Raw genomic sequence first — 27,207 nt, 5'->3', positions numbered from 1 at the left:
AGGTCAAAAGCACAAACCACTGTAGCCCATTATAGATCAAGACTTAACACGTTTGAGGGCCAGATGGTCTCTTGATATGTATTTTCTCATGTGTGGACACAATTTACAACAACTTATACCTTATGTGATGTCTGTGACTATTGACCAAGCTCTGCAATGCCGCAGAATTTACTGATGAGTATCATATGTTTTCTGCAAAGAAAGCTTCACTAACCGTAGTTACAAGAAATTGTGGTAGACCTCATTTGACACCAGCATGTGTGTGCATATGTACCTGGCACATTTGGTAGATGAACAGTGGATATGCAGGTTATGTTGCGGTGAAGTTTCTAAGGAACTGTGTAATCATGTCATGGCAAGAAATTCTTGAAAATTGAGCTTGTTAAAACCACATATTTTGGCCGTGCAGACAGAGTGTAACAGATACTCAGGACAGATTTTGTGTGGAGCATCACCTTTCAATGTTGTGTTTATTGGCATAGTTTGAAACAAAAGATACCAGTTTTTTTTTTTCAAAATCTGATGTGTAGATTGTTCAGCATGAAAACAAACAGCAAATTACATAATACTTTACTTGACATCAAGTGCATATAAGGCACACTGAAAGTTGATTTTTTTGTGTGTACAAATCCTGCATCAGGCTGTAGTGCAATCATGTCAATACATTGACACCAAACGCTGAAAACATTCAGTGTCGGAGCAGTGCAGGACAAATGATAAACCCCGTGTTCTTTGGCTGAGTCAGTTTGCATTTAAGAATTAAAACTGAATACCTCCTCTTGATGATATAAACTTAATTTATTCATCCTGTAATAGCTGTTAAGCATGCAGTGGCTGAATTCTTCTATAGCACAGAAATTAGTTGTACTGATGTGTTTCACTCCTCCTGCGCAATATAAGTTTCAGACTGTTTAACAGCCTGCAGACCTCAGTGTGATTAAAACAAACAAATAAAAATCTGTATCTGATTCCAGCAGGCCTAACATCCAGCCAGGAGATGTTGGCACTGAAATCTGGCCATCTCATTACAAATGTAAAAAATAATTGTAAATAAGATCTCTATAAACAATAAATCTGAACTTCCCTTTTCAATCTTTTACATATAAAAAGTTTCCCTCTGCCCGAGACAGGAAGACGGTACGAGAGTGTGCAGTGACTACCTCTGACACTGTGGGTTTCCTCTAGAGGTAGTCTTTAGGAACAATAGGGTCTCCATACATGCAGTCTTCCTCCAAAGCCAGGTTGTATGTGCTGCCACTTCCTCCCTTGTAGGCACTGGTCACGATCCTGAGCCAGCCCTTCTCACCCTGAAGAGAGGGCAGAAATAAATCAGTAGCTATTCTGATAACTGTCAACAATTCACTGATTAATAAAGAAAATAATCAGGTTCATCAACAGTGAAAATAGACATTGGGTGCAGGCCTTTACTGGATATGTTTATGCAATCAGTTATAAATCTGACTGCAGTTAATGAGTTTTACACACGTTTCCTCATGTTACACATGGTGGTGATCTTGCATCATATTTGAGTTCAACAGGATTCTCTACAAAAACCTGAAGCTGTTTTTCCCTTCACAAGTTGATAGGCTAAACTCAATTATCAAATTTAGGTGTCAGTTAATTTACCAAAGTTGCAACAGTTAAGGTTATTTCAGAGGAGAGATTCCTGTCTGTGCAGTTTCATCTGTGATGACAGTGGTTAGAGGAAAACTGGAAGAAGTTGGTGTCACATATTTTGGTGCACTGAGCAGAATTTGGCAATATTAAAATCTTAAAAGGGGTTTTTCAGGGGCTTTAAGTAAACAGTAAAAACGTCTCCTCATGCAGAGGCACAGATCTGCTGCAGGATATCTTTTAGAGAGCAGGCTCTGACAACCATTCCTACTTTCACTGTGTAAAACCTTCTGTGTGAGGAGGACTTACCCATGGCTCTCCCCAGGAGTTGCGCACAATCCAGTATTCGACTCCGTCCTCTACTCCCCATCCTGCCACTGACACAATGTGGTTGATGAAAGGTTGCTCCTGGTATTCAGAGTAGAGACCTCCAGTGTATGCATCCAGCTTGTCTGTGGCCATGATCCCACAGCTGGAGGGGAACAAGCAGCACAGATTAAACCCTCCCTCTTAGTAAAATGCAAAACAATGACTGAAATCAGTTGCACTGGAATGAAGAAGTACATATGATAACACAATATGCATGTAGAGGTGGGCTCCTAAAGCTCTTTTGAAACAAATACAGTCAATATTTTTCTCCTACTCATGCATGTCTTTTTTTTTTCTTCATTGTAACGACATTACAAAGCAGGGGTATATTTGAGTGTGTGTTGCCTTGATTGACAGGTCTCTTGAACTGCCACATTAAGGTGTGGCAGGGTGCTACTTGCTTGTCCCATGTCAGATTTCCCCTGGTGCCCAATTTAGCATTTTCTGCCACTGAACAAGATGGTGGAAAGTGTTAACCCTCACATCATGTGTTAAAAAACTCACACACAAAGTTGTCACACAAAGTACATCTGTCTTTATCTGCTTAGTCAGTCTTACCGTTGCACTGAGTTGAATTCTTTTCATTCCTTTTTTTATTTGAGCTTCAAGGTTGTGAAAGATTTTTACCTTTTGTCCTTATGGAACAAACTTCTTCATGACCTGAGATCTGTCACGACTGTCTACTCCCCAGAAAACCTTTTTATTGTCTCAGGCTTGTGTTTGTGCCTGTCTGTACGTGGGCGGCTGTGGTTTACGCTTGTGAGATGGGTGCAGGTTTGCTGCAGTGTTTTGGTGAGCAGGTGTTTGCATGTGCATCTTAATGTAAAGCACATTGAGTCTAAGAGAATGTGCTATAAATTTAAAACCAGCTTGCTTTGCATAGACAAATAAATTAAACATAAAAAGCAAAGTGGATGGACTTTTGTGCTGTTATAAAAGAAAAGCAAAAAAGGAAACCTGATGGGTCCTCTGGCGTAGATCTCTGCCATCATCTTCTCTCTCCCGCTAACATCTCCGTAGTCTCCCACTTTCCACAGGGTGTAGTTCTTCACAACATTGCACTCACCAAAGGTGGTGCAGGTGCCACATTCGTTGAAGGGCTTGCACTCTGTAGAGAGGGACACAGAACGTGCACAGTTCAGACTCAGGCTGTGTCAAGTGATTGTGACTGTTACTTTGTGCACTGAAGGACACTCACTCTGGTCTTGAGCCTGGTAGTTGTTGCAGGTCTCATCAGGGATCCCATGTGTGTTAGCGTACCGCCAAACTCCGGTGTGATCCCCTCCGTGGCAGCTGCCGGCACCACCGCAGTCGATCACGTGCTGGACAGAGAGGTAGGCGGATGGCCACGCTCCTTTCCGCTTAATGTTGATGCGATCTGGTGAGAGAGCAAACACAGAATATTTATTCAAATGAGAAATAAAAAGCACAACAGGCAGCCTCTTTTAAGTTCCTGCTATGCAAAGAGGAAGTGGAACCTCCATATTTATAACAAAATATGTCTGAGAAATCATGTGAGAACCTGCTGATCAATACCAACCCTGAACCACAGAGTACCCAGTGGTAAATTTATCTTAGGGCGTACCTGCCATGGCGCTGGTGCTACCATGGGCCCAGCAGGAGCCACAGTACTGGGGGATGTGCTGGTTGCGGGTTGTGCTGACATAGTTTACGCCATTGATGTTCCTCCAGTCCCACTCCTTGGGTAGATCATTAATGTTTAAATACTCATGAGGACGAGGAGCGGTCCTGTGAAGAGATAAGAGTTATTAGACACATTAGTCCTGTAGCAGCAACACACACGCTTAAAATGAAAAATACCTAACATTCTTAAGGTCTCAGGTTCATATATCTGTTTTAGATCATTGTAAACTGAATGTCTTTGGGTTTTGGGCTGTTGGTTAGACAAAACAAGCAATTTAAAGATAAATTTGGGCTCTGGTGGTCATGCACAATTTGCTGCCATTTTTAGGCCTCAATAACTAATCATGGAATTGAAGAAATAATAGTAACCCACAATGAAAATAAACATTAGTTGCAGCCCTTCTCTCACTCTTCTGTTTCATTTCCTTTTTTCAGTCCAGATACTAGCTTTGAAGCTTTATGGAAACAGTAAAAACCACTCACTATCCTTATCAACACAGTGATGTGCAAACACTCAGAAGCACATCTGCAGCAGGACCAGAGATATAGCACCACTGAGCACACCAAGGTCATATCTTCAGTTAAATTTCTAGGGATTTTGGGAGGGTTGGTGAACTGAAGACTACTCTCCAATCAATATCATACAGAGTGTTTAAACAAGCCAGATCAATAAATTGGCTGGGCAGGTATTAGCTTATTGCAGATATATCAGGTGACAAGAAACTGCAGTTTATAAAGATGTGTGAGAGGTAGTTTATAGACAGTGACAACGTTACATAGCTTGTCAACCAGAGAGAAGAGCCAAGTTTATTTTTATCAGCATTACCTTCAAGTACTTTTCTTAGAATCTTTTAAAGACAAAGTTGTGGGATCCTTATCGTGTTTGTTAGTGCTAAAACATTATTAACATCAATATATTAGAAATGCACTGTTAAAACGCTCAAATATCAACATTGAAATTGTCCTTAAAAAATACAGTATCAGTCCACTCTAGTTTTTAAGGCAGAACTATTGGAACTATGTTGATAATCTGGAAGGCATTACACCAGCATTTCAAATAAGAGGATTTGTACACTGCACACTGTACAGTGTGCAATATGAAGAGGGCTTAGAAACAGCATTTAGACAATAATAACGAGAGATAATTTACATTTATGAATAAGAACATTGTGTTGAGTTGCACTGGGGTAAAATGTGGACTTGGCTGCCTGGCAGTGTTGAAGCTGCAGCATTGTCTTTAAATGACAAGTCAGGTTTGTTGGCTCAAACTCCAGGAAATTTACAGTCTGTTAACTTCCTCGTCATGTGATTAGCTAAACCCCGTGGTTTGTGGAAAATGATGACAAAGAACACTTTGAGGGTGGTATTATTTTTACAGCAAATGGCACAAAAGCAAGACGCAATTGAAACCAAAACCCGACACTCACTTTCTCCCTCTACATAAAAGTTAGCTACATGTATATATCACATATCAATACCTACATCTTCACTTTAACTTGCCTGGCTAACATTACATTAAATTTGCTATATTCATCTCAGCCTGGTAGTACTTCCGATAAGACAACTAACGGTTATCTGTAGCTAACGTTAGCTAGCTAGTTAGACAAAATATCTACTTTATTTTTTTCTTCTCCAGTCTTATTTTGAAAAGCAAACAAATCTGTTCCACTCACTTCAGTCCAAAGTCGCTTCTCCTCGGTGTGCGGACATAGCAGGGCTGCTTCGGCTTGAAAAACACTCCCGCGGACACACCGGACAGCACGACCGACAACAGAAAAACAACCGCGGCTGTCTGAGCCATTTCTACTGACACCGAGCAGGGGCCGGTGGGCTCGACCAAGTGGCGTTTTAAAGCGGCGAGAGGAGGGTGGGAGGAGAGGTGTTTTCAGCAGCGGAGACAAGTTGAAACAACAGTGGCACACTGGCGTGTCTGTCGGTAAACTCCGCGCAGAGGCACCGGTACAATCATGTGATCCCGTGAACTCATCATACGCGTTTTACGAGGAAGTCACATGTCGTGGTCACACTGAACAACAATGACCATGCAAAGGCAATGGGATCTATTATACCTAGAATATGGGTTTAAGATGTAGGGAAAACTGTAGGAAAACTTTTTTTGGGATAGTTATGAAATACTCTCTTTAAATCTGATCGTTTAATGCTCATACTTGCTTCACTTAAAACCACGGTATTTTTGTTTTGTCTCCCGCTGAACTGCATTGTGAGAGTTTGTTTAATGGTCAAAATGAACAGGAGGAATGACAGTGAAAACCTGCTCACGTTAAAGTCCATTTCATTTGACTGAAAAATCTTAAACTATTGTTACTGTATCATAGTCCCCATGTATGTGTGAGCATTAGAACTCTCAGAACTGCTGTATTGTTGTCCTGAGAAAATACCAAACAGACCTGCTGGTGTTTTAGTTGTTTGATGCCAACTGGCTGTTTCCAAACTTAACTGGTGTCAGACACTGGACATGGACTGGTTTGAGACTTTCAGCAGCTAAAACCAAGGACATCATGTAAATGACTGATGAGTCATTTTAACTGAGTGTGAAAGTTCAGCAAACATTTAAGATTTTATGTTTAGGCTTTGGGACACTTTGTGTTAAATGCACACACAAGTCAGATGGCACTGCCTTTATTGAAGGACAACACTGACTGTCACAAGGGTGGAAAAAAAAACATCACACTTGTGCTGGAGTCTGTCAAATACTTACAGTTTACATTTTATATGTGTGTTTTGTGCTGACAAAGCACATGTGGTAATGTTTGTCATTACTAATCTGACACAATTGTTAAACTGTTAAAAACTGCAGTAAGCACTCAAATCCTCTGTTTGGTCCAGAGATCACACAGTCCACCTATTCACAGGGTGAATGCAAAGTGCAGTGGTTACCAAAGAAAGAAAGAAAGAAAAGAAATATTTAGCTTTACTGATCCTGATCCAGTATTTTTCACATCCAACACAACATGTATGGCATAATCCTTGATTTGCATAATGTATCAACACACAAAAAATGCCCTCTGATGAAGTGGATATTTGAAAACAAAGTTAATGTTTAAAGAGGTAAAACCCTTAACTGTAAAATAGGAATAACAAAGAATCACTGCGAAAAAAAATAAAGATTGACCAGTTATTTAAACCTGAATTAATCTGTCATGAATATAAACCACCTGCTTTTTCAGATTTTACAATAATCAAAGCATCTTTATCAAGTGCAACTGAAAAATGGAGAAGCTACGGAGGTGATCAGTACAGCAAGTGCCAAGTCATGGCCTGTCTTTTATCACTGTCATGTCATAACACATCTGATTTACTCATGATTATCTGTTTTATTCAGCAAAGTCAAATTACATCAAAACACAGAAAGTTCGATCACAGTTTAAAACGTTTTAGCTCTAACTGGACGAGCGCTTGTCTCAACAGGGTGTGTGGTGGCGGGAGAGCAGTCGAGAGTCAGGGAGTTAACTGTTCTGTGTGTTCTACACCAGTCTTCTTCTCTTGCAGTCACGCTCCATCTGGTCTTCGGACACGTTGGTGGCCGCGCCCAGAGGAGACACTTGGTTCAGCATGGAGTCATCCGAGGCCTGACCGAACAGGGCCATGAGGAGAGCCACGCCAAATCCTGTGGCACGCTCTCCCTGCAGGGGCAAAACAAAAAGACAAAACAAGGGTCAGATCACAATATCCAGTGTCAATGCTGTAAAGCTACCCTGTAAGTACCCTGACTGAAATCTAATGCCTTGTTTGTTCTATGTCTAATGAATCTAATGATTTTGATGTAACCACAGTGAAATCCACCATCATTAAATCCTTTGAGAAAAGACAGTTAAGTGAGGAAAAAAGCTGCAGGGCTATGATACAGTAAAAGTGATTATGGACTCTATTTTTTATGAGCTGAATCACAAGACCAAGACACAGCATCTCATTTTTATTGTTGATATAGTATAGTTGGTACAATCCTGGCACACCTGTCATGGTGTTAAAAGAATACATAATGAGCAGGTGCAGATACAGATCTCTTGTTTTGCTCCCGTGGCTGGGTTGTTTGGGAGTTTCATAATGGATACACAAAGTGCCCACAGAGAACAGTTTCTCAAAGAGGAGGCCAATGTTTCTACAGATATCACTGGCTCAGTTAGTCTCTGCAACATGGAAACTAGATTCAACAGGAGCACTGTGATTATCAGATTAGTTAGTCTTTACAAGGCCCGAATGCCTGATGCTCCCTATTGTAGCCCTTAAAAAAGTGTGTTCACCATTTTCCAACAATATCACAAACGTGTCACATGTTATAGATGCAAACCATCATCTGTCTCTGATGATTCAAAAACATCTGAACCTTCTGCTCACTACAGAGTTAACTATTGAGTGTGTTTTAAATAGAGAGCAGGGAGTGAGTGAACGATGGCATGGCCTTGACTATGCTGGATGGTTTCGTCAATAATGGTCAATTGGCTCTCATCCAACTTGTTGAGATTAATGTGTGAATTTCTTGCATTACCACCACAGACTCTGTGTCCTATTCTCCTCAGGAAAGTTTATAAAAGTTCCTTTAGTGCAATTTTTAGTCAAACCAGGAGAACATGTTAGGCTTCACAGTGGTGTTGTTGCCAACTTCCTTAAACATTCTGCTGACTCTTTTCTTTCAGGCTGCTGAGTCTCTGGTATTAGTTGATACTGACTTCAAATTTCTTTTTAAATAAAGCACATGGACATTTCCCGCAGCTGCAGTTGTGTATGGATGAGGAGAAATCCACATACAGGTATAAATAAATCTGTACTATTTTAAAATGTATATACATTACTATTATAGTTAGTCAATGGCTGAAGGTCTTATATCAAAGTTTGGGTTTATGTGTAGGTACATGTGTCTTTGTCAGTGTAAGCCATGATTAAAACAGCAGAGCTGCAATAAGACATGGTCTAGTTTAATTTAGGGCCAAACTGCCACATTTAATTTGTAATGACACATGCCTGTTCTGCTCCTCTGCTCATTTCCATTTAAAAAATGTCTTGTTAAGGCAACTGCAGGCAGCAATCACAAAAACCAATGAACTGCCACTTCATAAAGTTCTGATTATCACCTGATTTACTCCAAGACAAAAGTCGAAACTTCAGGTACTCACAGCATGAACAGGAGAGGCGATATCAATATGGACCCAGACACCAGGCCAGTCAAAGCCCAAGTGGGAGCCAATAAAGAGGCCGGCACAGGAGCTCTGGGCATTCTCCCGATCCTGTCACAACACAAGAAACAAAGTGCCTGGTCTGAAGCAGATAGAAATCAGTTTGCAGAGTGATTTCTGTTTTGTTTTTGTTTTTTGTTTTTTTGACAAAGACAATTTAGACTTTCCTGGAGAAAATATGCATCAACAGAAGCTAAAACAACAATTGGCAATTACATTAGCAATTACACAGATTTCTGTGTCTTTTCTCATGTCTTGTGTAAGCATCTGCTATAATAATAATCATTTGTCACTTACTGCCACAGAGTTCTTCATGTCAGCCATGGCAGAGGTGAACTCACTGAAGTGCAGCTCAGGGCAGTAAACCAGAGGGTGGGCGAGATCTCCGCTGCTGCGGCCTGCACGCACACATGCTACCTCCCACTGCTCACTGTTAGTCATCACAGCTGCATGGTATTTCCCTGTGGAAATCCCCTGGAAGAAGACAACAAAAAAAGGTTAGAAACAAAAACAATACCTGTTGGAAGGTGAAGTTCACTGTTGGTTCTGAAAATAAAGAGGCAAAATACATCCAAAGTTATCAATTTAAATCAATTATCTATTGATTTGTGATAGAGGTTTAAAAACCTACAGTACATACTGTCTGTGGAAGGTTTAACAACAGCCATTAAGAGGCTCTCACCCACCTGTGCCCCAGTCAGGGTAGCCATATCCAGAATAATATCAGCTGAGAGGTCCTTGCTGGCATACACAACTCCATCAGCCAGCACCAGCCTTCCCTCTGCATCAGTGTTGTTGATCTCCACTGTCCTTGAGAATGAAACAGACAAATGATAATTGAAAATTTTGTATCACAATCATTGTTCATTCCTGTTAATTTGGCTTGTAAAATGAGAAAGGACAGACAAATCAAAGCAGCACACACAAATCAAATCAGGAAAGTTTGACACTTTGGACATCAAATGAAACGCTAAGGGAATGTTAAAATCTATTAAGTTGAGTCTCACTTTCCAGAGTAGAGAGTGTGGATGTCATCGGGTCGTGTGGCTGTGGGTCCAACTGAGTTTTCTGCGAGGCAAAACACAGCATGGAGGTTGTCCTTAAAGCCCTGAAGCAAACAGAGGGGAGAGTCTGATTAAAAAAACACATAAAGCTGCAGAATTACAGAGGAGGTTAAAATGACAGCTGTGGTAAGTGCTGTGGGATAATCTAAAAGGTTACTTCACCTGTTTAATAGTAGCTCTGAAAGCTCCTAAAATAGCAGCAGCTCCACCACAGTCTCTCTTCATCCCTGGCATTGTGGTCTAGAAAAAAAAATACATAGTTCTATGTGATGAATCGTGAAATGGCTTAATTTGGTCTCTGATGTTGCACATATACATGCATCTGTGCAGGTGAAGTAGTCTTTATAATCAGCAGTATTTATAATCAGAAAACCTCCACTGACTGGTTTTTAAATCTTGTACCTGTAGAATAAGTGCTTACCTATTTGCATATGACACCATATAAACTAACACATCAAGCTTGATGGGGATTATTGAGAATCGGCTTAAAGGTTAAACCAACAGGGGGTGTCAGAGGATGCTGGTTCTAGGATCACCAAGATCACAGTTGTCTGTGTTACAGCAGACTTCCATCCAGATAAATAAAGTTGACCCATATTTTAAAAAAAGGGTACCAGAAGGTGTGCTCAAAGTATCACACTACTCTCTGCTGAAAAACAGAGGAATACTCCCTTTGGGTTGAGAGTGAGTTTCTGCCACACATGAAAGAGTTAAAGCTTCTGTAGAGCTTTGCGTTGAGAGAAGCGTCTGGAGATCCTCTAGGAGGAGTTGGAAGATGTTGCTAGAGAAGGGGACGTCTGGACTACCTTGCTTAACCTGCTACCAGCGTGACCCACAGCAGAAAATGGATGGATGTACTGTGCAAGTGGAATAAGCTGATTATACCAAGTATGACTGCGTTCTCCTACTAATAATACTGTAACAAATTGGAATTTCTCATAAGCTGCATAACTAAATCAAGTCAGTCACAATTCTCACATATCAGCAGTCAAAATCAGATTTGATAGCAGATATTTTTAGATACTTATTCTGCAGAGAGCTACAGCAGTTACTATCACTTCTCCAGAGGAAGAATAGGAGTACCTTTCCCTTGATACTGAGTCCACCAGTGTCATACACGATGCCCTTGCCCACCCATGCAATAGTTTGGGTCGCACCATCTGGTGTGTGGCTCAAGACTGCTAATGCAGGAGGATGCTCTGCTGCCTTTCCAACTCCATAGATACCTGACAGAGCAAAGAGAAAGACAGTAGAGAAATAATCCAAACTACAAATGATCGAGCTGAGAATCCGTCCTCATCAACATGTTCATTGCTCTGTATAGTGCTTAACAAATGTTAAGGCAAAGTGCTACAAAAGGACACCAAGTTAAGATTACAGATTGGATAAATGCAAGGAAAATTCATTTTTTATGATCATAACCTTTGTGAATCATTATTTGGTGTGCAACACGGTTACAGCGCATGCTACTTAACCACAACGTCCGTGGTTCTGCTCTGGCCGGGGACATTTGTTACATGTCACACCTCTTCCCTCTCCCCCATGCTTCCTGTCTGCCTCTCTACTTCTGACTGTCAGATATGGTCTGTTTACAAATATGATTTTTTTCTTCTAATAATATTTTCAAAACTTAATAAATCAGCCCTAAAAACAACAACAGTCTAATGACAGTAGGGAGCCACTGTTCCTCACAGGAAAATCCACATTTAGAGTAACGGAGCAGAATTAGCTTTAATGCAAAAAAGGTGAATCAGTTGAGCTGTAAAAATATAAGCTAATTATAGACATGAAGAGACATATACAGACATCGTACCTCCAAATCCCCTTTGTTTCAATTCCTCTCCACGAATGATCACTGGAGTAATTCCAAGTTCAGTTCCCACAGCCTTGATCTCCTAAAACAGAAATTAATCTATGAGGCAGGGGTCTGCAGCAAAATTATTGGAACCATGTTCCGGCAGTAATGTCAGCAAAATTTCCAAAAGATAACCTGTTTCACTTACGTCCAAGAAGTGATCTGTATTCATCTCGTTGCATGGCGTGTCCACAATGCGAGCAGTCAGCCGCACTCCATCAGCAGCATTGGAGAGACACTAAACACAAGAAAAGCCTTCAGCTATGGCAGACTGCTCAGATTAAAGGATATGAAATGCTGTATAAAATGTAAAGAAAATGGAAAAAAAAAGTCTGTGCAATACCTCGAGTTCTGCAACATCCAGAGAACTGCTGTCTTGCCCGACGATCACAAACTCCACAGTGACATGCTTCTTCTCAGCCCTGCGTGAGGATGTGGAGCGGCGAGAGAAGATGGGGAAAGCCCTAGCGATGGCACAGGAGGACGCAAACACATCCGAACGCTCACACACCATCTGGAGGAGGGAAAAAAACGCTCATATCAGCCACTCTGTCACACAACCCATCCTTCTACTGGATGGCCCAGATTTAAGTGCCACAGGAATCCCAGAAGGAGTTACAGGAGTACGGCATCTCTGTTGAAACAGAAGACCTGTTCTGTAGCTAAAGTGCTCCCTGACCTCCCTGACAGAGGAAAGGAAAGGAAAGAAAAATTCACCCCACAGGGACTGATTAACTATAACATAACAGGCCAGAGTAAATAACATTCAGATGAAGATACCGACCACAATGCAGCGGTTATTCCCTCCAGGCAGACAGGAACGGACCAAACGGGACAAGAAGTGGGCGGAGGATGGGCTGTTGTGTCTGCTGACCCGTGAGGGAAGGGCGGCCACCGCAGCATGGTTGAGGTACAGAGGGCAGCTGTCTGTGGGGTTTGGGTTCAAAGCGCTGAGAGCCGCCTGCCAGATCTAAGAAAACATGAGACAAAACTGACATTTTAAGGCTCACTACAGAGACACAACAGATTTACAGTTTGTTGTCCTTGTATTAAATAATTCAGAGTCTTGCACACTGCCAATCACATGCACTCACTCTAAATTTATGTTATAATGCTCCTGTCTAAACAACTTTCTAGAGAGCATGAATTTAAAGTGACTGATCTCTTGTTAAGGAGGAGAAGACAACTAGCCTCCAGCTACTTCACTGCCTGTCATCTTGAGCAGTGTCCACAATGGAGGTAACATATCATGTAAAGTTTACTATGATATTACGGCAGTATTGGACAGGAAAATCAAGTTTTGTAAAGTCTATACTTGATCAGCAGAAATAGGCATATGTGTGTGTCTGAACAGATCAAAACCAGATGGAAATCCATCTAAGTTTAAGTGGAAAAAGTTTTTAAAAAATTAGAGGCCTCCCAGTATCACAATTACCAGCATTAACTATAGCAAGGTACTTTTACCAGCTAGGAAAAAATCTGAGCACTGCAACCAGCAGAGTAATAATCATATTGGGTAATCATTATCAGAGGCTCTGAATGATTGGAAACCTTTCCTCGACCTCTCAGACTCACACACTTAAGTCTCTCTTTATAGACTGGCTGTTACCATTGCACAACCTCCTCTGAGGACTTTGCACAACAGACAGGGCAGCTCTTACAGTTCCATAAGATACCGTGAGATCAGAGTATTTATGTCTTGGTCTTAGCACTAGACCTGTTACCATACCATATCCTGACTATTCAGCTCTGTTGTCTTGGGCAATGGACAACTCTCAAAGCCAGGAAATAAAAAATCCACACCTAGTTTAACATATTTAATTGTTTTAGGAGAATTTAATTAGCTGCTATTGATTAAGTACTAAGATCTAGATTTAAAAAACTTGCATTAAACCTAAGTACCCTCATATTGTAGAAAATTAGGTTTTATTTCAGATTATTGGAATTGTCATTTACTTTGCTCCTGGGTCCAAATAATTTCCTTGATGACGTCAGTTGTTAGTGTTCATAAACGGAACTAGTTAAATAATGTTATAGCTAGACCTGGGGCTAGTCAAGAGTAGCTATTCGTATTCAAGTGTCGTTAACGTTAAAATTATTTCAGCTAACCTAGCTTCGTTAGCTTGTGCAAACTTGGGTTAGCGTAAGCTAACATTAGCTGTCACCTAACTATCATTATTATTCACATTACCTCTTTGCTAACGACTGGCTGCAGTTTTCCTTTGATTTGGCTCCAGCTGACTTGCTGCAGGTTGGCCTGCTGCCCGACAATCAGGACAGGACGACTCTGTGGCTCGGAGTCACCGGCAGAAACCTTAAACTCCAGCACCACGTTCGCCATCTTTGTGACTTGCTAAGAAGATAGCTGGCTGATTATAACGGCGAAGTGGACGGACTGCTGTCGTTCACTGGTGCAGCCCGGACCGGCGACGGCAGCCGGGAAGGGACCAAATGGCTTCTATCCGTTTGATTTTATAGAGGCTGTGTTATACAATCTCCATCAACCTCTATCGGGTAGCAGCAGGAACTACATGCAGATTCAGGCCAGCTGTTTAGATTTCTAAAAGGAAATTGTTGCAAAAATATGTGCTGAAAGAATGTAAGATGGCAGAACATGGTGAGCACTATGTTGAGACAATGCTGCATTATGACCCCCTGATGATTCTTGAGATCATTTATTTTTTAATGTGCCTGGATAATTTCCACGTGCAGACAACTTTATTCATTGTAAATGCTCACAGCTTTCAAATTTCACAGCCCAGTTTGTAATGCAGGTTTTTTCTTAGCTTCCCTGAGGCATTCCCAGTATTCGAGTTTGTTTAATCTTATGTCTCGGCCCACCTCTTCCACTGAGGATGGGACTGGTTTCAAAACAATCAATGAATTGAAAAAAGCAGGCCACAATAAAAAAACAAAACATAAAAACCCATCAGATGGTAGCAAGTTTATTTATTTTCTCATATGAATGCCATCCACAACCAAACCACACAGAGTATTCAAGTTGTTACACCCTGAAATCTCAGTAAGGTGTTAAGGAAGACAAACAATTTGTTCACATGAAAAGCTGTCACAGAAAAACCCCTAAAGACAAACATTATTCAAAACATTTTGCTGCAATTTGTGTGGTAAAATCACTTTTCGTCTGCCAGTAATTTAATCCAAATGAGCGACACTAACAGGACAGATTTCTATCATTAGATGAAAGTTTTAATTTTTAAAAAGCACTTTCAAATTTAATAGAATATTTGCATAAACCTAAGGAGGATACACTACTGTGAAATGTAAACTTTTGTGTCAGAGTGCAAATAGTTTAAAGCCATTTTAAGATGATATAGCAGGTATTAGGGAAAGAGGAGAAAAATCAATCAAGAAAAATGGGAAAATATCAAAGGCTGTGTGAATTTGTATCTTTCAAATTATAAAAAGGTAAACATCAAATGCACAACGCCATTCAGAAAACCTTGATCTTTAAAGGCAGGCAGTAATATCTTTATGCCAGTACAGGTGTATTGTGCTGATATGTTTAAAACAATGATTTTTTTTTTAAAAAAAGGACTGTGAGATCTGCTGATATTTCTTATTTCCACTGTAAAATATCTGAAACATTTACTAAGAACAGATAAAATTTATTGTAAATAAATGCAGTAAATGCTGGACACTCAAATGTGCAGCAGCTTCTGGTCACTTTGGATTTAGGAAGTTAAGCTACAGGAGATTTTTCCACCGGAGCAGTGGAACTTGTGCAGAAAATCACATTTCAAAAACATTTCAATTTCTAGTGTTTCACAGATAGAGGGATAATTAATGGCATCATACATGAGCAAGTTCTGCTATATAATTTCATTGTGCAGTCAACAAATTTGAAATGTGGTGTTGAAGTGACTGATCAGTTCAACTGAAAAACTGAACGATAATTTGATAAACTATTTTGACAAATCGCTCAAATGTGAGGGATTCGCTGCTTTTCTTGGTCTTGCATCAGTTTAAATATCTTTGGGTTTTTGTGGGCTGATCAGAAAAAAACAAGCAGTTTCTACAGAAATCACCTTACCAATGTGCACTTAAGCATTAATTTAAAAATAATCAACTCAATAACCAAAAAATTAAATTAACCTTTAGGTGCAGATGATGAAATGTCAGATTCACTAAAGATGAGAGACATTCCTGCTCAAAGCCTGAAAGATGATATTTCATTTGTTTGCTTTAATTCTCTGGCTTAATTAAACTGAAATATGTATATATACTTCTGTCACACTTTATACTTGTTATGTAACATCCAGCTCAAGATGTGCTTTTTATTGCACCTTCTGTACAGTACTCACTGACCTGAGGTTCACTCTCAATAATTTGGGATTTTCAAGATAATACAAGTAAAAGGTTAATTTCATTTTAAGAACTATATATACACTAGACTCAGTAAACTATATCATTAAATCTATACACATGCTTGTGACTTATTTTTTTTACTAAACTGAAATGTAAATCATGATAACTTTAGAATAATACGGTTATTTCGATCAGTGTAGTGTCTGCTACACTTTAGACAGAATAAGAAAATAGAGTCCTATTAATTGCATAAAAGGTTTACAGCACCTGTTAGATATTTTAAAAACAAGTGTATTAAGAAGCGACGTCTAATACGCAAAATAGCACTTGCGCACACACACAGACACGTAAAAACATAACCGTACAAATTAAACACACAATCATTCAAGTATTCTTGCATTTGTATCAGCTGAGGACAAACAAGGAGATTTCAGGCTTTGGTGGTTAGTGAGCTAAGAAATGTAGCCAATGCTAACAGTGGACGGGGTTTGGGTGGAGAGGCTCGTGTAATGTGCTCATGTTAAAACTTCCATTCATTTCTAATGGTTAGTGCTTCATTAAAATAGCATATTCATGTGCTAACTGAACTCATACAAGAGAAAAGGTCATCTAAGAGGTCAACTAATAATAATAATGTGTAAGACTAGATTTTAGAGAAGCCATTGATGCTACTGGCACAAGAGTACATAGCGTATGTGCAGCTGCATGTGACACACAAATTTAAATGTCATGACATGCAAGAAAAGAAGCTACGCATGACCACAAGTGTTCACAGAGACTTGTATGTGCGTGGTTAGGCGCGGAGACTTTGGGGCTACATGGGGATGAAATTTCACTCCGTCACACACATACACACACACCCGTGCAGGGCAGTGGTGCCAGTGCCGGTCTTTTAACTTAAGCGTGACACAGGTTTCCACTTGACCCGCAGGTGGCAGCGATGCCGCAGTTCTTCAGGATGGGGTTGAAGTGAGAGGCTGTGCCGCCGCCGGCCTCCCTTGGAGGGAAAGGCTTCATGGTGGAGAGGATCAGGGCCAGGCAGTCTGCCACGTTTTTGTTTGGGGCGCAGGCCAGAGCTGGTGTGTGGCCTGAAGAGGGAGGGGTAAATGGGAAAATAGTTATCAATGGCATTGTTTGGCAGGAAAAAAGGGTCCACTGTGGCGCTGTAACACAGAAATATATTTATTCCTGCTTACCTTCCTCATCTACAGCCATGACTGCTGCTCCTCTGCTCAGCAACACCTGCACTACAGTCGCCAAGCCCTTCCTCGCTGCAATGTGAAGAGGCCTGATGACAGAGGAAGAATAGGAATACACATGCAGTCAGGATGCTTTGTTCCTATGGAGCGAAACTTTCTTGGGATCTCAAGAAGGACAATTTACTTCCAGGTCAGTTACCAATTGTATGTGCTTTAGCACCACAAAACGATGGAGTGCACACACCGTGGGTGAGATCCATAGAAATTTATTTTGAGCCTCAGATAGAAAGACATTAAATCAGCACAGAGCCCAGGAGGGAATAGAGGAAAATCTGACAGCTTTTTTTTTCTTTCAACCCTCAGATTTTTTTGCCTTCCATATCCCCTCCTGGGCTCTGTATGTTCTGGTGTAAAATATAGTAATGTTATTGCATAATGAGTAAAAAATGATTAACCAGTATCACATTGGAATTTATTTCCTTCTCAAAATCTCTGTTCTGTTTTTCCAGGTTATACTTCAATGGAGCATTTCATGTGAACCTGCACTCAGCCAAACTTCAACCGGTCTAAATTGAAACGGATGACATTTTGATATTTTCACGCCCCAGACTATTAACTTGTGTAATCCATCAGCACATACAGTAGGGGTGTGTTTTTGTCTTAAAACTTAAGTTCCATATCAGTTCACTTTTTTAACGCAATAATCTAATAATTTCCATTGTTTGATCAAATTTCACAAGTGGTATTTTGCGAGCATGCACATATAGTGGCCAGTGCTCCAAGACAACTTACATTTGGAGAGCGCTGTTTGTTGCATTTATGAGGGAGGAGTCACTGATCTCTCCCAGGATCAACAGGGCACACATCTCATGACCCTGCAGGATAAAACAAGTGATAAGTGACATGATGATTATAGGTAGTAATATGCTCAAGCAGTACTACAGAAACTTTAGAAATGTAGTAAGTTGTCAAATTTTAGTTAAAAAAATCTCTGGCTGAAAATATAATCAAATCTTTAAATTAATATTAAATTTATTCAGTGAATTGCACATTACACACATGCAAACGTTATTGTGTCACTGCATGCATACAAATACATGCATGTGTATGTGTGAGTGACCTTGCTGCAGGCTAAGTGAAGGGCTGTGTTATTATTGACATCCACCAGGGTCAGGTCTGGCTTCGCTTTGTGCAGCAAGAACTCTGAAATGCAGAAAATAATAACATCTTTTACAACAAACACAGTCAGACGTTTATGTTCGACGCATTTACCTGGTCTTTTCATGTGTAGTGACCTACTACCAGCGCCACAGGGAAAAAGATTTGTGTTGATTTAAAGGAAAACATTAGGGAGGGCTGTGAGGGTCAGAACCACAGTAAACATGTGCTAAAAGAAGTCGCAAGTATTTCTGTGCCACTTAAATCATCATTTGTGATTGAGCACTTGAAAATAATTAATTGTGAGGATGAATGAAAGGTTCAGACATGATGAGAACACAATCAGGAGCAAATAGAGAGGAAGAATGGGTGTGAGAGTGACTAAGGTTCTCTTGAAGAAATATTGTGCAGTTTTGTCCTCGTCTTGACCTGTAAGTTGTCTTGATGTGTTTTAAGGTTTCCCAGATGTAGATAAGAAGAACAGACAGACATCAGGCATTTCAGTCACATACCAACAGCCATGGTCTGTCCACAGTCAGCAGCAACCATCAGAGCAGAGCATCCACAATGGTCCACAGCATTGACCTCTGCTCCCTGGGCCAGGACCAGCTGGAGCCCAGCGATGTTTCCTGAATAAGCAGCTGCGTGTAGTGGGGTCCTATACACCACACACACAAAATACAGGATGAAGAGACTGATTCACAGCCTTGAAATGACCAATTTATGCTTTTACTTTTACTTTATGATAACTAACACACACACACACACACAATTTTTGCCAATTTTGTTGACATCCTGGACCAAATGCCCAGAAATCAGTAATAATCATGTTGAATATGATGAATTAATTGCCTGTGTATTATTACTTTTTTCAAATGTATCCCCACAATTAAAATAGACATATTCTTCTTACATTTACGCCACCTGTAGACTGATCCATACCAGTAGTGCTGCGTGAAATAAACAATGAAATTAAGTTATGAAAAGCAGGACTCGCCTCAGAGCAGAACCCACCTTCCTTTGGCATCACTAATGCTAACAATTTGAGGTCCAACAGTCTTCACTAGAAGTTCAGCAGCAACATCATGTCCATTAACTCTGCAGAGGAAGAGGTGTTATTACATTTTTAAGAGCCACGCTCTATCTACTGTTTTCAGTGTCTACTAATAAACTAATGTATGGTGAGCATCTACATTTACTATGATACTCACAGAGCACAGTGCAACGGGGTGAACAGATTTCCTTCCTGGTTGCAAAAAAGTTTGTTTTCAAGTAAAATGTGTAAACATCCCTCACGCCCTATAGAGAAAAGTGAACACAGACAGATTATTATAATTATATTAAAATCTTTGTAAAATTAAGGTTATACAGCATCTCACCATGCCAGTGTTTGACAAGGCAGCCAAATCTTAAAACTGAGGGAAATTGTTTTAAGGCTAAAATAATGCTGTGGATAACGAACAATAAAGCCCTCGTTGATAAAAGTGCATTTGACATGAATTCTTGCCGTGATGTCTCACCGTGATAGGCAGCCCAATGGGTGGGTGTATAACCTCTGTGGTCCAACATGGAGTCCAGAGGGTCAGCCTTCATAGCAGCCTTTAGCAAACTCTTGAGTAGCTCCATATGACCGCGGGAGGCTGCGAGGTGCAGCGGGGTCCTTCCCTGAGAGTCTCTACACAGAGCAGAAGCCCCATGTTCCAACAGAGCAGTTACACAGTCCTCACTGCCCAACATGGCCTGAGGAGAGAGGACACAGGATGTGATGGGAGAGGAAAAAACATCTGTCCATTTCCATCATCCATTTACATGATTATAAAGTGGAATTTAGTTTTAATTTTTAGTGTAATTAAGTGTTTGGATACATACAGCTCTGTGTAATGCAGTGAAGCCCTTTTTGTCTGCAGCATCAGTATTTGCTCCTTTCTCCAACAGGATGTGGACGCAGTCGGTGTGACATCCCAGAGCTGCAAGCATGAGAGCCGTCCTGCATTCAGAAGAAACAAAGAGTTTACTGCTGTAACGGTTAGTATGTATAATTCTCTCATCATATCAGACTGGCTAAACATTGTCTTCTGTTTGTTGATCAGCTTGACTGCATTTAATGCAATATGACAAAATATGTGTGTGTTTAGTAAAGTCATGTCAAGTAGTTACAGTGTAATATTGTTCTAATACCTAGAAAAGACAATCTACACACAAAGTGCTGTAATGTTTTATCCAAACTGTTCCTTTAATCATTTACTTTGTGTCTTTACCCAGTGTATAATAAATGCTTATGATCATCAGCTATCTCTGCTTAAACAGCTTTCAAGAAAAGCAGTTTTTAATTGATTTGCACAACTTTTAAGCTAAGCTGACTGGCGTTCAATCAATAACAACAAATTATAGCATCAAATAATTAAGTGACTCACTGTCCCTGTGTGTCTGGACTGTCAATAATGTCGGCACTTTGTTCCCTGTTGACCAGCAAAAGCAGACAGTCCATTTGGCCCTCAGCAGCTGCACATAGGAAAAGAGTAAAAGGAAATACATACTGAAAATAAAATTATTATTTTTTAAATTTTATAAAATAAAACGTAAAAAACATCTAATAACATGGTGCCCATCAACACAAACTCCGTATTTGTTCAGGTCTATATGGGCTCAGACTGGTCCCTGGATCTAACATACACACCCACACACACACCTGCAGCATGGAGAGCCGTCTGCTTGTTCTTGTGGTCCTTCAGTGTGTAGGAGGCTTGATGTTTCAGCAGCACCTCCACACACGGGGCAAAACCTCTCTGAGCAGCCAGGTGGAGGGCGGTTCGGCCTTCAATGTCCCGCACATCCAGACTCACCAATGTCTCACACAGCAAACGCAAGGCCTCGCAGTGACCATAATACGCCTGTATCGGCAGAAAGGCATTGTACACGTGGTCTTCAAAAGTTACATTTTCCCAGTGTGTTTATGTACACCATGGTGTAAACAGAAGAGTGGTTTATGATATTTGTGCTACTCACTGCCAAGTGCAAAGGACTGACTGGAATATTACTTTCAACCTCCTCCAGACAGTTGAAAGAAATCTCCAGGAGCTGCAAGAGAATCAGAAGAAAAAATAAAGACAATTAGGTTTAGTGTGCAATTGATTAAGAAAAATCTGAATCAAAGACACCACTGACCAGTTCCAGGTGCTGTTTGTTCCCATAAGCTGCTGCATAGTGGACGGCACTGTAACCTTTACTGTTCTTCAGAGTTGGGTTCGCCCCATTGTCAAGCAAGTAGTCTAAACACCTGAACACACAAGAGTCAAAGGAACATTGGGGATCCTGTCTGTATAAAGTTAAAAGATTATCTACTTTGTGTATATGACAGTGATATGTGACTTACAGAGACGCCTCATGTTGCTTTTCCACTCTGTAGTCAGGCTGAGAGTTTGTGTTCCCACTGTGGAAAGAAAGAAAGGACACTTACAAAACTGCTTAAATTAAGTCAGTCATTATCAACAGAGAACTGCCCACAGGATGTTGTCTTTGTTACCTCTGAGTAAAATGAATAAAGTATTAAAACATATGTGCTCTCTCACCCACAGAAGGTGTGTGAAGCAGCAGTGTAGTGCAGAGGGCTGCAGCCTGTCAGGTCCAGCTCATTGACCTCGGCGCCAGCTCTCACCAGGGAGATCGTGCATTGGCTATTCCCGTTGGCTGCAGCATAGTGCAAAGGAGACCTGCGAGGTACGACACGTGACACAGCTATGATATCAGGTAACACCAAAGCACAGTTCAGTTCAGCTATTCAGTGCTGCTTACCTTCCCAAATTATCCTTAATATCCAACTCAGCACCGCTATTTAAAATCAAGTTGAGACAGTCGACATTTCTGTCACAAGGAAAAAAAAAGTTAAGGCAAACAAGTGCAAATCATTAGAATTATGATTTTAAAATTCTACACTTCCTCTTTTAGTCAGTAGTGCTTCACTAAATGACACCACACTTCAAGCAGAGCTACTGGCAAATAAAATATGGAACTATTAAAAAAATAAAAAAAGAATATAGAAATATTATATTCACCACAACCAAAACACTTCTATCAGCTATACTGTCTACATGATGGACATCACTTTCTAAACATCAGTAACTCAAACTCTTCAATTGTATGTAAATGCATTTAGACTTTACATTAATGAGGTAAAAGAAAGCAATAAATAACTGTGTGTGCATGAGTGTTCCTTCGCTCACCCTCCGGAGGCAGCTGCATGCAGACAGGTCCTCCCGTGGTCATCTATGATGTTTACATCAAACCCACCTGATGGCATGATGTTGTAAAACTGACCTGAACGATGCACAAACAGCAAAAAACATGTAAGTAGAAACAGTTTGAGTTGTGTCACTGATTAACAATGAGAATACATTTGTAAACAGGGCTTGATGACTCAAACAGATTCTCACCATTTGACAGTAACTTTCGGCAACAGTCTGGAAATCCATAGAGCGCGGCCAAATGTAGTGGAAGCATCCCATGGATCCCCTGTCTATAGAGATCATGACAGAGATTATTTACTTTAGTATGTGCATTTTTCTTTTTCTTAGTTAGCAAAAAGATCATTATAGGATCTGTATGTGTGTGTTCAGAGGATACTAAATATAGTCATTCATTGGCTTATAAACATTTGGTCGGTTAGTGTTATAACACATTTCATCTAGTTGGTGTAATGGGAGCTCAATAATGTAATGAGAGACAAGCAAATAACCTTCTGAAGGTGTTTAGTACAAGACCATCAGCAAGTGATCTCACCTGGCCTTCTCAGCACCATTTGTCAGCAGAGTACTGATCAGCAACTCCTGACCATATCTGGCAGCAACATGAAGGGGAGTATTTCCGTACATGTCAGCACAGTCTATCTCTCCACCTGTGTACGGAGGCAGAGGCGTACATAGTGTTAATAAGATGAAGTGCATAAGGTGAGGACATGCTCTCATATTGTAAGTGAGACTATTGTATGTTGTGAGGATGCTGTGTTACCATTCTGGATCAGAATCTGGGAGCCAGTGAAGCGTCCATGCATAGCAGCCATATGCAAAGGGCTCTTTCCTTCTTTATTCTGTAAACAGAGAGAATTAAATTAAATTAAATTTTGTCAAAAGAAGGGGATGTTCTTTTCAAATCCACTTCTTAAAAACAAGTTCTTTACCTGCATACCGACATCAGCCCCGTTGTTGATCAGCAGCTCAAGACACAGCGCCCCGCTGGAGGAGGCGGCAGCCAGATGCAGTGGCGTGTTGCCGTGGTAGTTGGGCTGATTGATGTTGGCACCGCCGTTCACCAGCTCAGTGGCCACGGCATCCTGTCCGGTGTGACAGGCCATGTGGAGCGCTGTGTTCCCAAAAATGTTGGGTTCATCAGTCTGAGAGGCAGAGGAGGAAAAAATCTGATGAAACATGACAGCACTAAAGCGTTGTTTGTCAGATCTCCTAACAGTTTTGCGACCAAGCCACTTTACCTCCACCCCGAGCCTCAACAGATATTTGACCACGTCTAACTGTCCGCCGGCAGCTGCAGCATGGAGGGGAGTGTAGCCACGTTTGTCCTTGCACGTCACATCAGCGCTGTGGGACACCAGCAGCTTCATGACCTCCACATGTCCTGAAAAAGGAGCTTAACATTTACTAAAAGCCTCTACCATACTCGCACATAACACAGCCCATTCACTTGCTAGCCTGTAGCCTGGAAACTGAAACACAGTTAGCATACAGATTCAGATTACAACCTCGTCATATATACTTATCATAAATCCAAAAATCATCAGTCACAACAAAGTTGCTGGTCTGTTGCCTATTTGTTTTTTTTTAAGTTGGGAAAGATCATTTATCCTAACTGTCTAGTTACTGAAGTCAGAAACTTGTCTCTCTGTCTTAAACATGCTTATATACTCTCAAAAGTGAAAGTGTTTGTCTTTCAAAGTAAAATAAATGCCAATAACTCTGACTCTGCCACACTCTGACTTTAACCTTACTAATCTGTGGCTATTTGAGCCAGTTTCTCTGTGCAAATAACTCACTTTTTATTGTATAATAATGTGTTTTATGACAAATTTCTGTTCTACTTTCAGGTAGGAGATTCATTTTGGGAAAACGTCACCCATACATTTGTGTCTCTTAGGGGAGTGACACCACTTACCGAGGTATGCAGCCCAGTGCATTGCCTGCCTTTCTTTCTTATCTTTGGCACTCACATTGGCACCTTTGCTCAGGAGCATGTTCACCATCTGCAGAAACACAATAATTGTGTCGACAAGTGTGTTCATCAACTCACCTAATCTAAATCTACAGTCTTAACAGCAGTTTAGCAAACACATCTGAACATTTATTCTAACAGGGCTCTGATTATCCATAAATATTGTGTCAAACTAGATTAATGTATTACAACAAAATAGCATTTTCCCAAAATGCTGCCAGAAACCAAGAGAATGAAGCCCAGTCATTATTCACTTCTCTAAATCAGATGTACTCTCAAACCTTGTTATGCACTGAAATGATGACCATCAACCATAAAGGGATAAATGGTTGAGGATCACATTGGTTACTACAATCAACTTTACAGTTTACCTCTTCATGGCCGCTGTGCGCTGCGTGATGCAGCGGTGTCCTCCCTGACCTGTCAGTAACATCCAGGCTGCAAACATGTGGTATCAGAGCTTCAGCACAGCCTGTGGCCCAGTTTGCAGCTGCCATGTGTAAAGGCGTATGCCAGAATTTGTCCCGTGTGTTGACCTCTGCTCTGTGCTTTAGCAGCAGCTCCACAGCCCTCTGAGAGAAAAAGACAAAATTTATTGAATATGAGGTGGTGAAGTGCTAAGAAATAACTATTTTCAAACTCTCTTTTTTATCTCTTGAAAATAGGAACAGACTTCATTTCTTGAGGCAGCTGCTCGGTGTAAAGGAGTCAGCATACCCTGGTCCTTAGCGTTGACATTTGCATCTGTAAGACAAAGCAAAAGCAAAGTTAAAGTCAGGACTATTTTTGGTGTATTAGTCCTTCTGCATGACATTGACTAATCACATTAATTAACAGAAAAACGTAGTTGCTAAATTTGTACACGTCTCAAGTTTTTTTCTACCTGAGGTGATAAGTAGGTCCATAATGTGGACATCACCCAAATAAGCAGCAGCATGAAGTGGTGTGCTTTGTTCTTGGTCCTGAGAGGAAAACAAATATAATGCATGCAAATTTGATACCATAACATTAAAAAAACATCATAACTGGTGCGTTATTGTGGGGCAGTATTACCAGTGAATTGACATCTTCTTCATGGTTCAACAAAAATGTCACTTCTTCTGAGTTTCGGCTGAATATAGCCTGGACCAATGGAGACTGGGAGAGAGATTTGACATACAACAGATGAACAACATGAAAAAAACAAAAAAATAATGTAAAATTACATTTAAACTGGCTTAATTTCATCACACTTTGTTAGATAATGAACAGTAAAGCACAGAAGCAGTAATAAAACTTCAACATTTCAACTGAGCAGCTCTCATTACTCAACCTGTCGTAACCTAATGGGGTCATAAATACGAATATGACTTTGCTGAGATGCAAAAGAGAGTGAGTGACTAACAATTTTAGGATGGCGATGACTCATCAAGATCTGTCAAGATCTGTCCACAAAAAACGCTGCTATGTAGTGGAGACATGTGGATCCATTTAAAGGTTGATGTTTAAAATGTTGTTTGGCAGAATTTGGACCTTAGTTAACAGGGACAACAAAGACCCTAATGATAGGATCTTGGTGCATAACAAAATCTGAACATCAAATTCTGCAGGAGCCGATCGTGCAAACTCAGACTTATGGAGCAATGTTGCATGGCAAGAAATGTGTGACAAAAATAAGCCTTGTAGCAAACTTTGCTCGACATTTCGCTACCATGACTAGCCAGCTGTTTGCAGTGTTAGTGGGAAGTCCTGATAGTTATCTAACGTAAAGTTAGACAACAGCAAAAGCTTTATTTACTACCTGGTCCTTGATATCTCTTAACTCCATGCCCCAGTCACTCTGGAAGATCCTTCATTGAGACTGACTTGACTTGATTGTTTAACTGGCTACATGTCCCTCTGAAGCAGCTAGTTAGCCTAGCTTTAGCTTGGTTAGCTACTGTCTGAGATATGTGACGTGTACGCCACAGCTGCCAGAGTACCGCGAGAAAAGTCAAAGAACGTGATTTGGAGGAGTCAGTAAAATAAAGTTTGGTCAGGTACTGTGATTGTATTATTGTTATTTACTGAATATTAGAGTAGATTTACATTATTTTGATTCCAGTAAGTTGAGTTTATTAAACAAGCTAATGATTTACTGTGAAACTGGCAAAATTACATTTTCATAAATGTAAAAATTAGGCCTTGTGTTAATTCATACAAAAAAGAACCTGGGTTCGTGGGCAGGACTGGGAACGTCATGATCATGCTTTTTGACATAATATCGTACTTTTTTACTCCACGTCATACATTTAACAGCTTTGGATACCGTTTACTTCAAGAATAAGGATTTTACATACGAAACATACATTTTTCCTTTACTTAAGAAAAAATACTAATATAATATTGTATTAATAATATATTACTCAGTGACAAGTGACAGCATTTAAAATTATTCTTAAATAAGAACACAGAAGTACACAGTGGAACAAAATGTACTTAATACGCAAAGTAAATGTACTCTTGTAGGAAATGGCTGCTATTTTATCTTATTTGATATTATTAAATTGTTAATATCAATATTTATTGTTTGTTTAATACTTTACCACTAC

General features: G+C 40.3%; 3 protein-coding genes across 3 annotated transcripts; all 3 read right to left on the bottom strand.

The window, feature by feature from the left end:
- Positions 1–437: 437 nt before the first annotated feature.
- Positions 438–5,592, bottom strand: ctsz (cathepsin Z). Its single transcript, XM_018699045.2, has 6 exons — positions 5,301–5,592; positions 3,569–3,732; positions 3,182–3,361; positions 2,941–3,091; positions 1,924–2,086; positions 438–1,307 (listed from the first exon to the last, which is right to left on the bottom strand). The coding sequence occupies exons 1-6, from the start codon at positions 5,426–5,428 to the stop codon at positions 1,182–1,184; spliced, it is 912 nt and encodes a 303-aa protein (XP_018554561.1). The 5' UTR covers positions 5,429–5,592; the 3' UTR covers positions 438–1,181.
- A 659-nt stretch (positions 5,593–6,251) lies between these two features.
- Positions 6,252–14,183, bottom strand: npepl1 (aminopeptidase like 1). The gene is made up of 12 exons (XM_018699043.2): positions 13,930–14,183; positions 12,523–12,708; positions 12,082–12,252; positions 11,887–11,976; positions 11,697–11,778; positions 10,967–11,109; positions 10,046–10,123; positions 9,827–9,927; positions 9,506–9,629; positions 9,117–9,293; positions 8,760–8,870; positions 6,252–7,271 (listed from the first exon to the last, which is right to left on the bottom strand). Exons 1-12 carry the CDS (start codon positions 14,077–14,079, stop codon positions 7,113–7,115), a joined length of 1,572 nt encoding a protein of 523 aa, XP_018554559.1. The 5' UTR covers positions 14,080–14,183; the 3' UTR covers positions 6,252–7,112.
- Positions 14,184–14,667: 484 nt separating this feature from the next.
- Positions 14,668–26,585, bottom strand: LOC108898903 (serine/threonine-protein phosphatase 6 regulatory ankyrin repeat subunit C). Its single transcript, XM_018699026.2, has 28 exons — positions 26,418–26,585; positions 25,691–25,774; positions 25,521–25,599; positions 25,311–25,381; positions 25,009–25,209; positions 24,581–24,668; positions 23,904–24,046; positions 23,595–23,807; positions 23,426–23,504; positions 23,198–23,312; positions 22,852–22,934; positions 22,642–22,735; positions 22,214–22,282; positions 21,991–22,131; positions 21,795–21,851; positions 21,587–21,698; positions 21,428–21,499; positions 21,111–21,312; positions 20,836–20,923; positions 20,291–20,408; positions 19,942–20,161; positions 19,633–19,720; positions 19,436–19,519; positions 18,934–19,079; positions 18,384–18,466; positions 18,056–18,138; positions 17,261–17,352; positions 14,668–17,152 (listed from the first exon to the last, which is right to left on the bottom strand). Exons 1-28 carry the CDS (start codon positions 26,442–26,444, stop codon positions 16,962–16,964), a joined length of 3,123 nt encoding a protein of 1,040 aa, XP_018554542.1. The 5' UTR covers positions 26,445–26,585; the 3' UTR covers positions 14,668–16,961.
- Positions 26,586–27,207: the final 622 nt, after the last annotated feature.

Source organism: Lates calcarifer, linkage group LG12 (assembly GCF_001640805.2).
Source record: "Lates calcarifer isolate ASB-BC8 linkage group LG12, TLL_Latcal_v3, whole genome shotgun sequence".
NCBI classification, from domain to species: domain Eukaryota; kingdom Metazoa; phylum Chordata; class Actinopteri; family Centropomidae; genus Lates; species Lates calcarifer.
The sequence above is the reverse complement of the archived record's forward strand: the minus strand, read 5'-3'. Positions and strand labels throughout refer to the sequence as shown.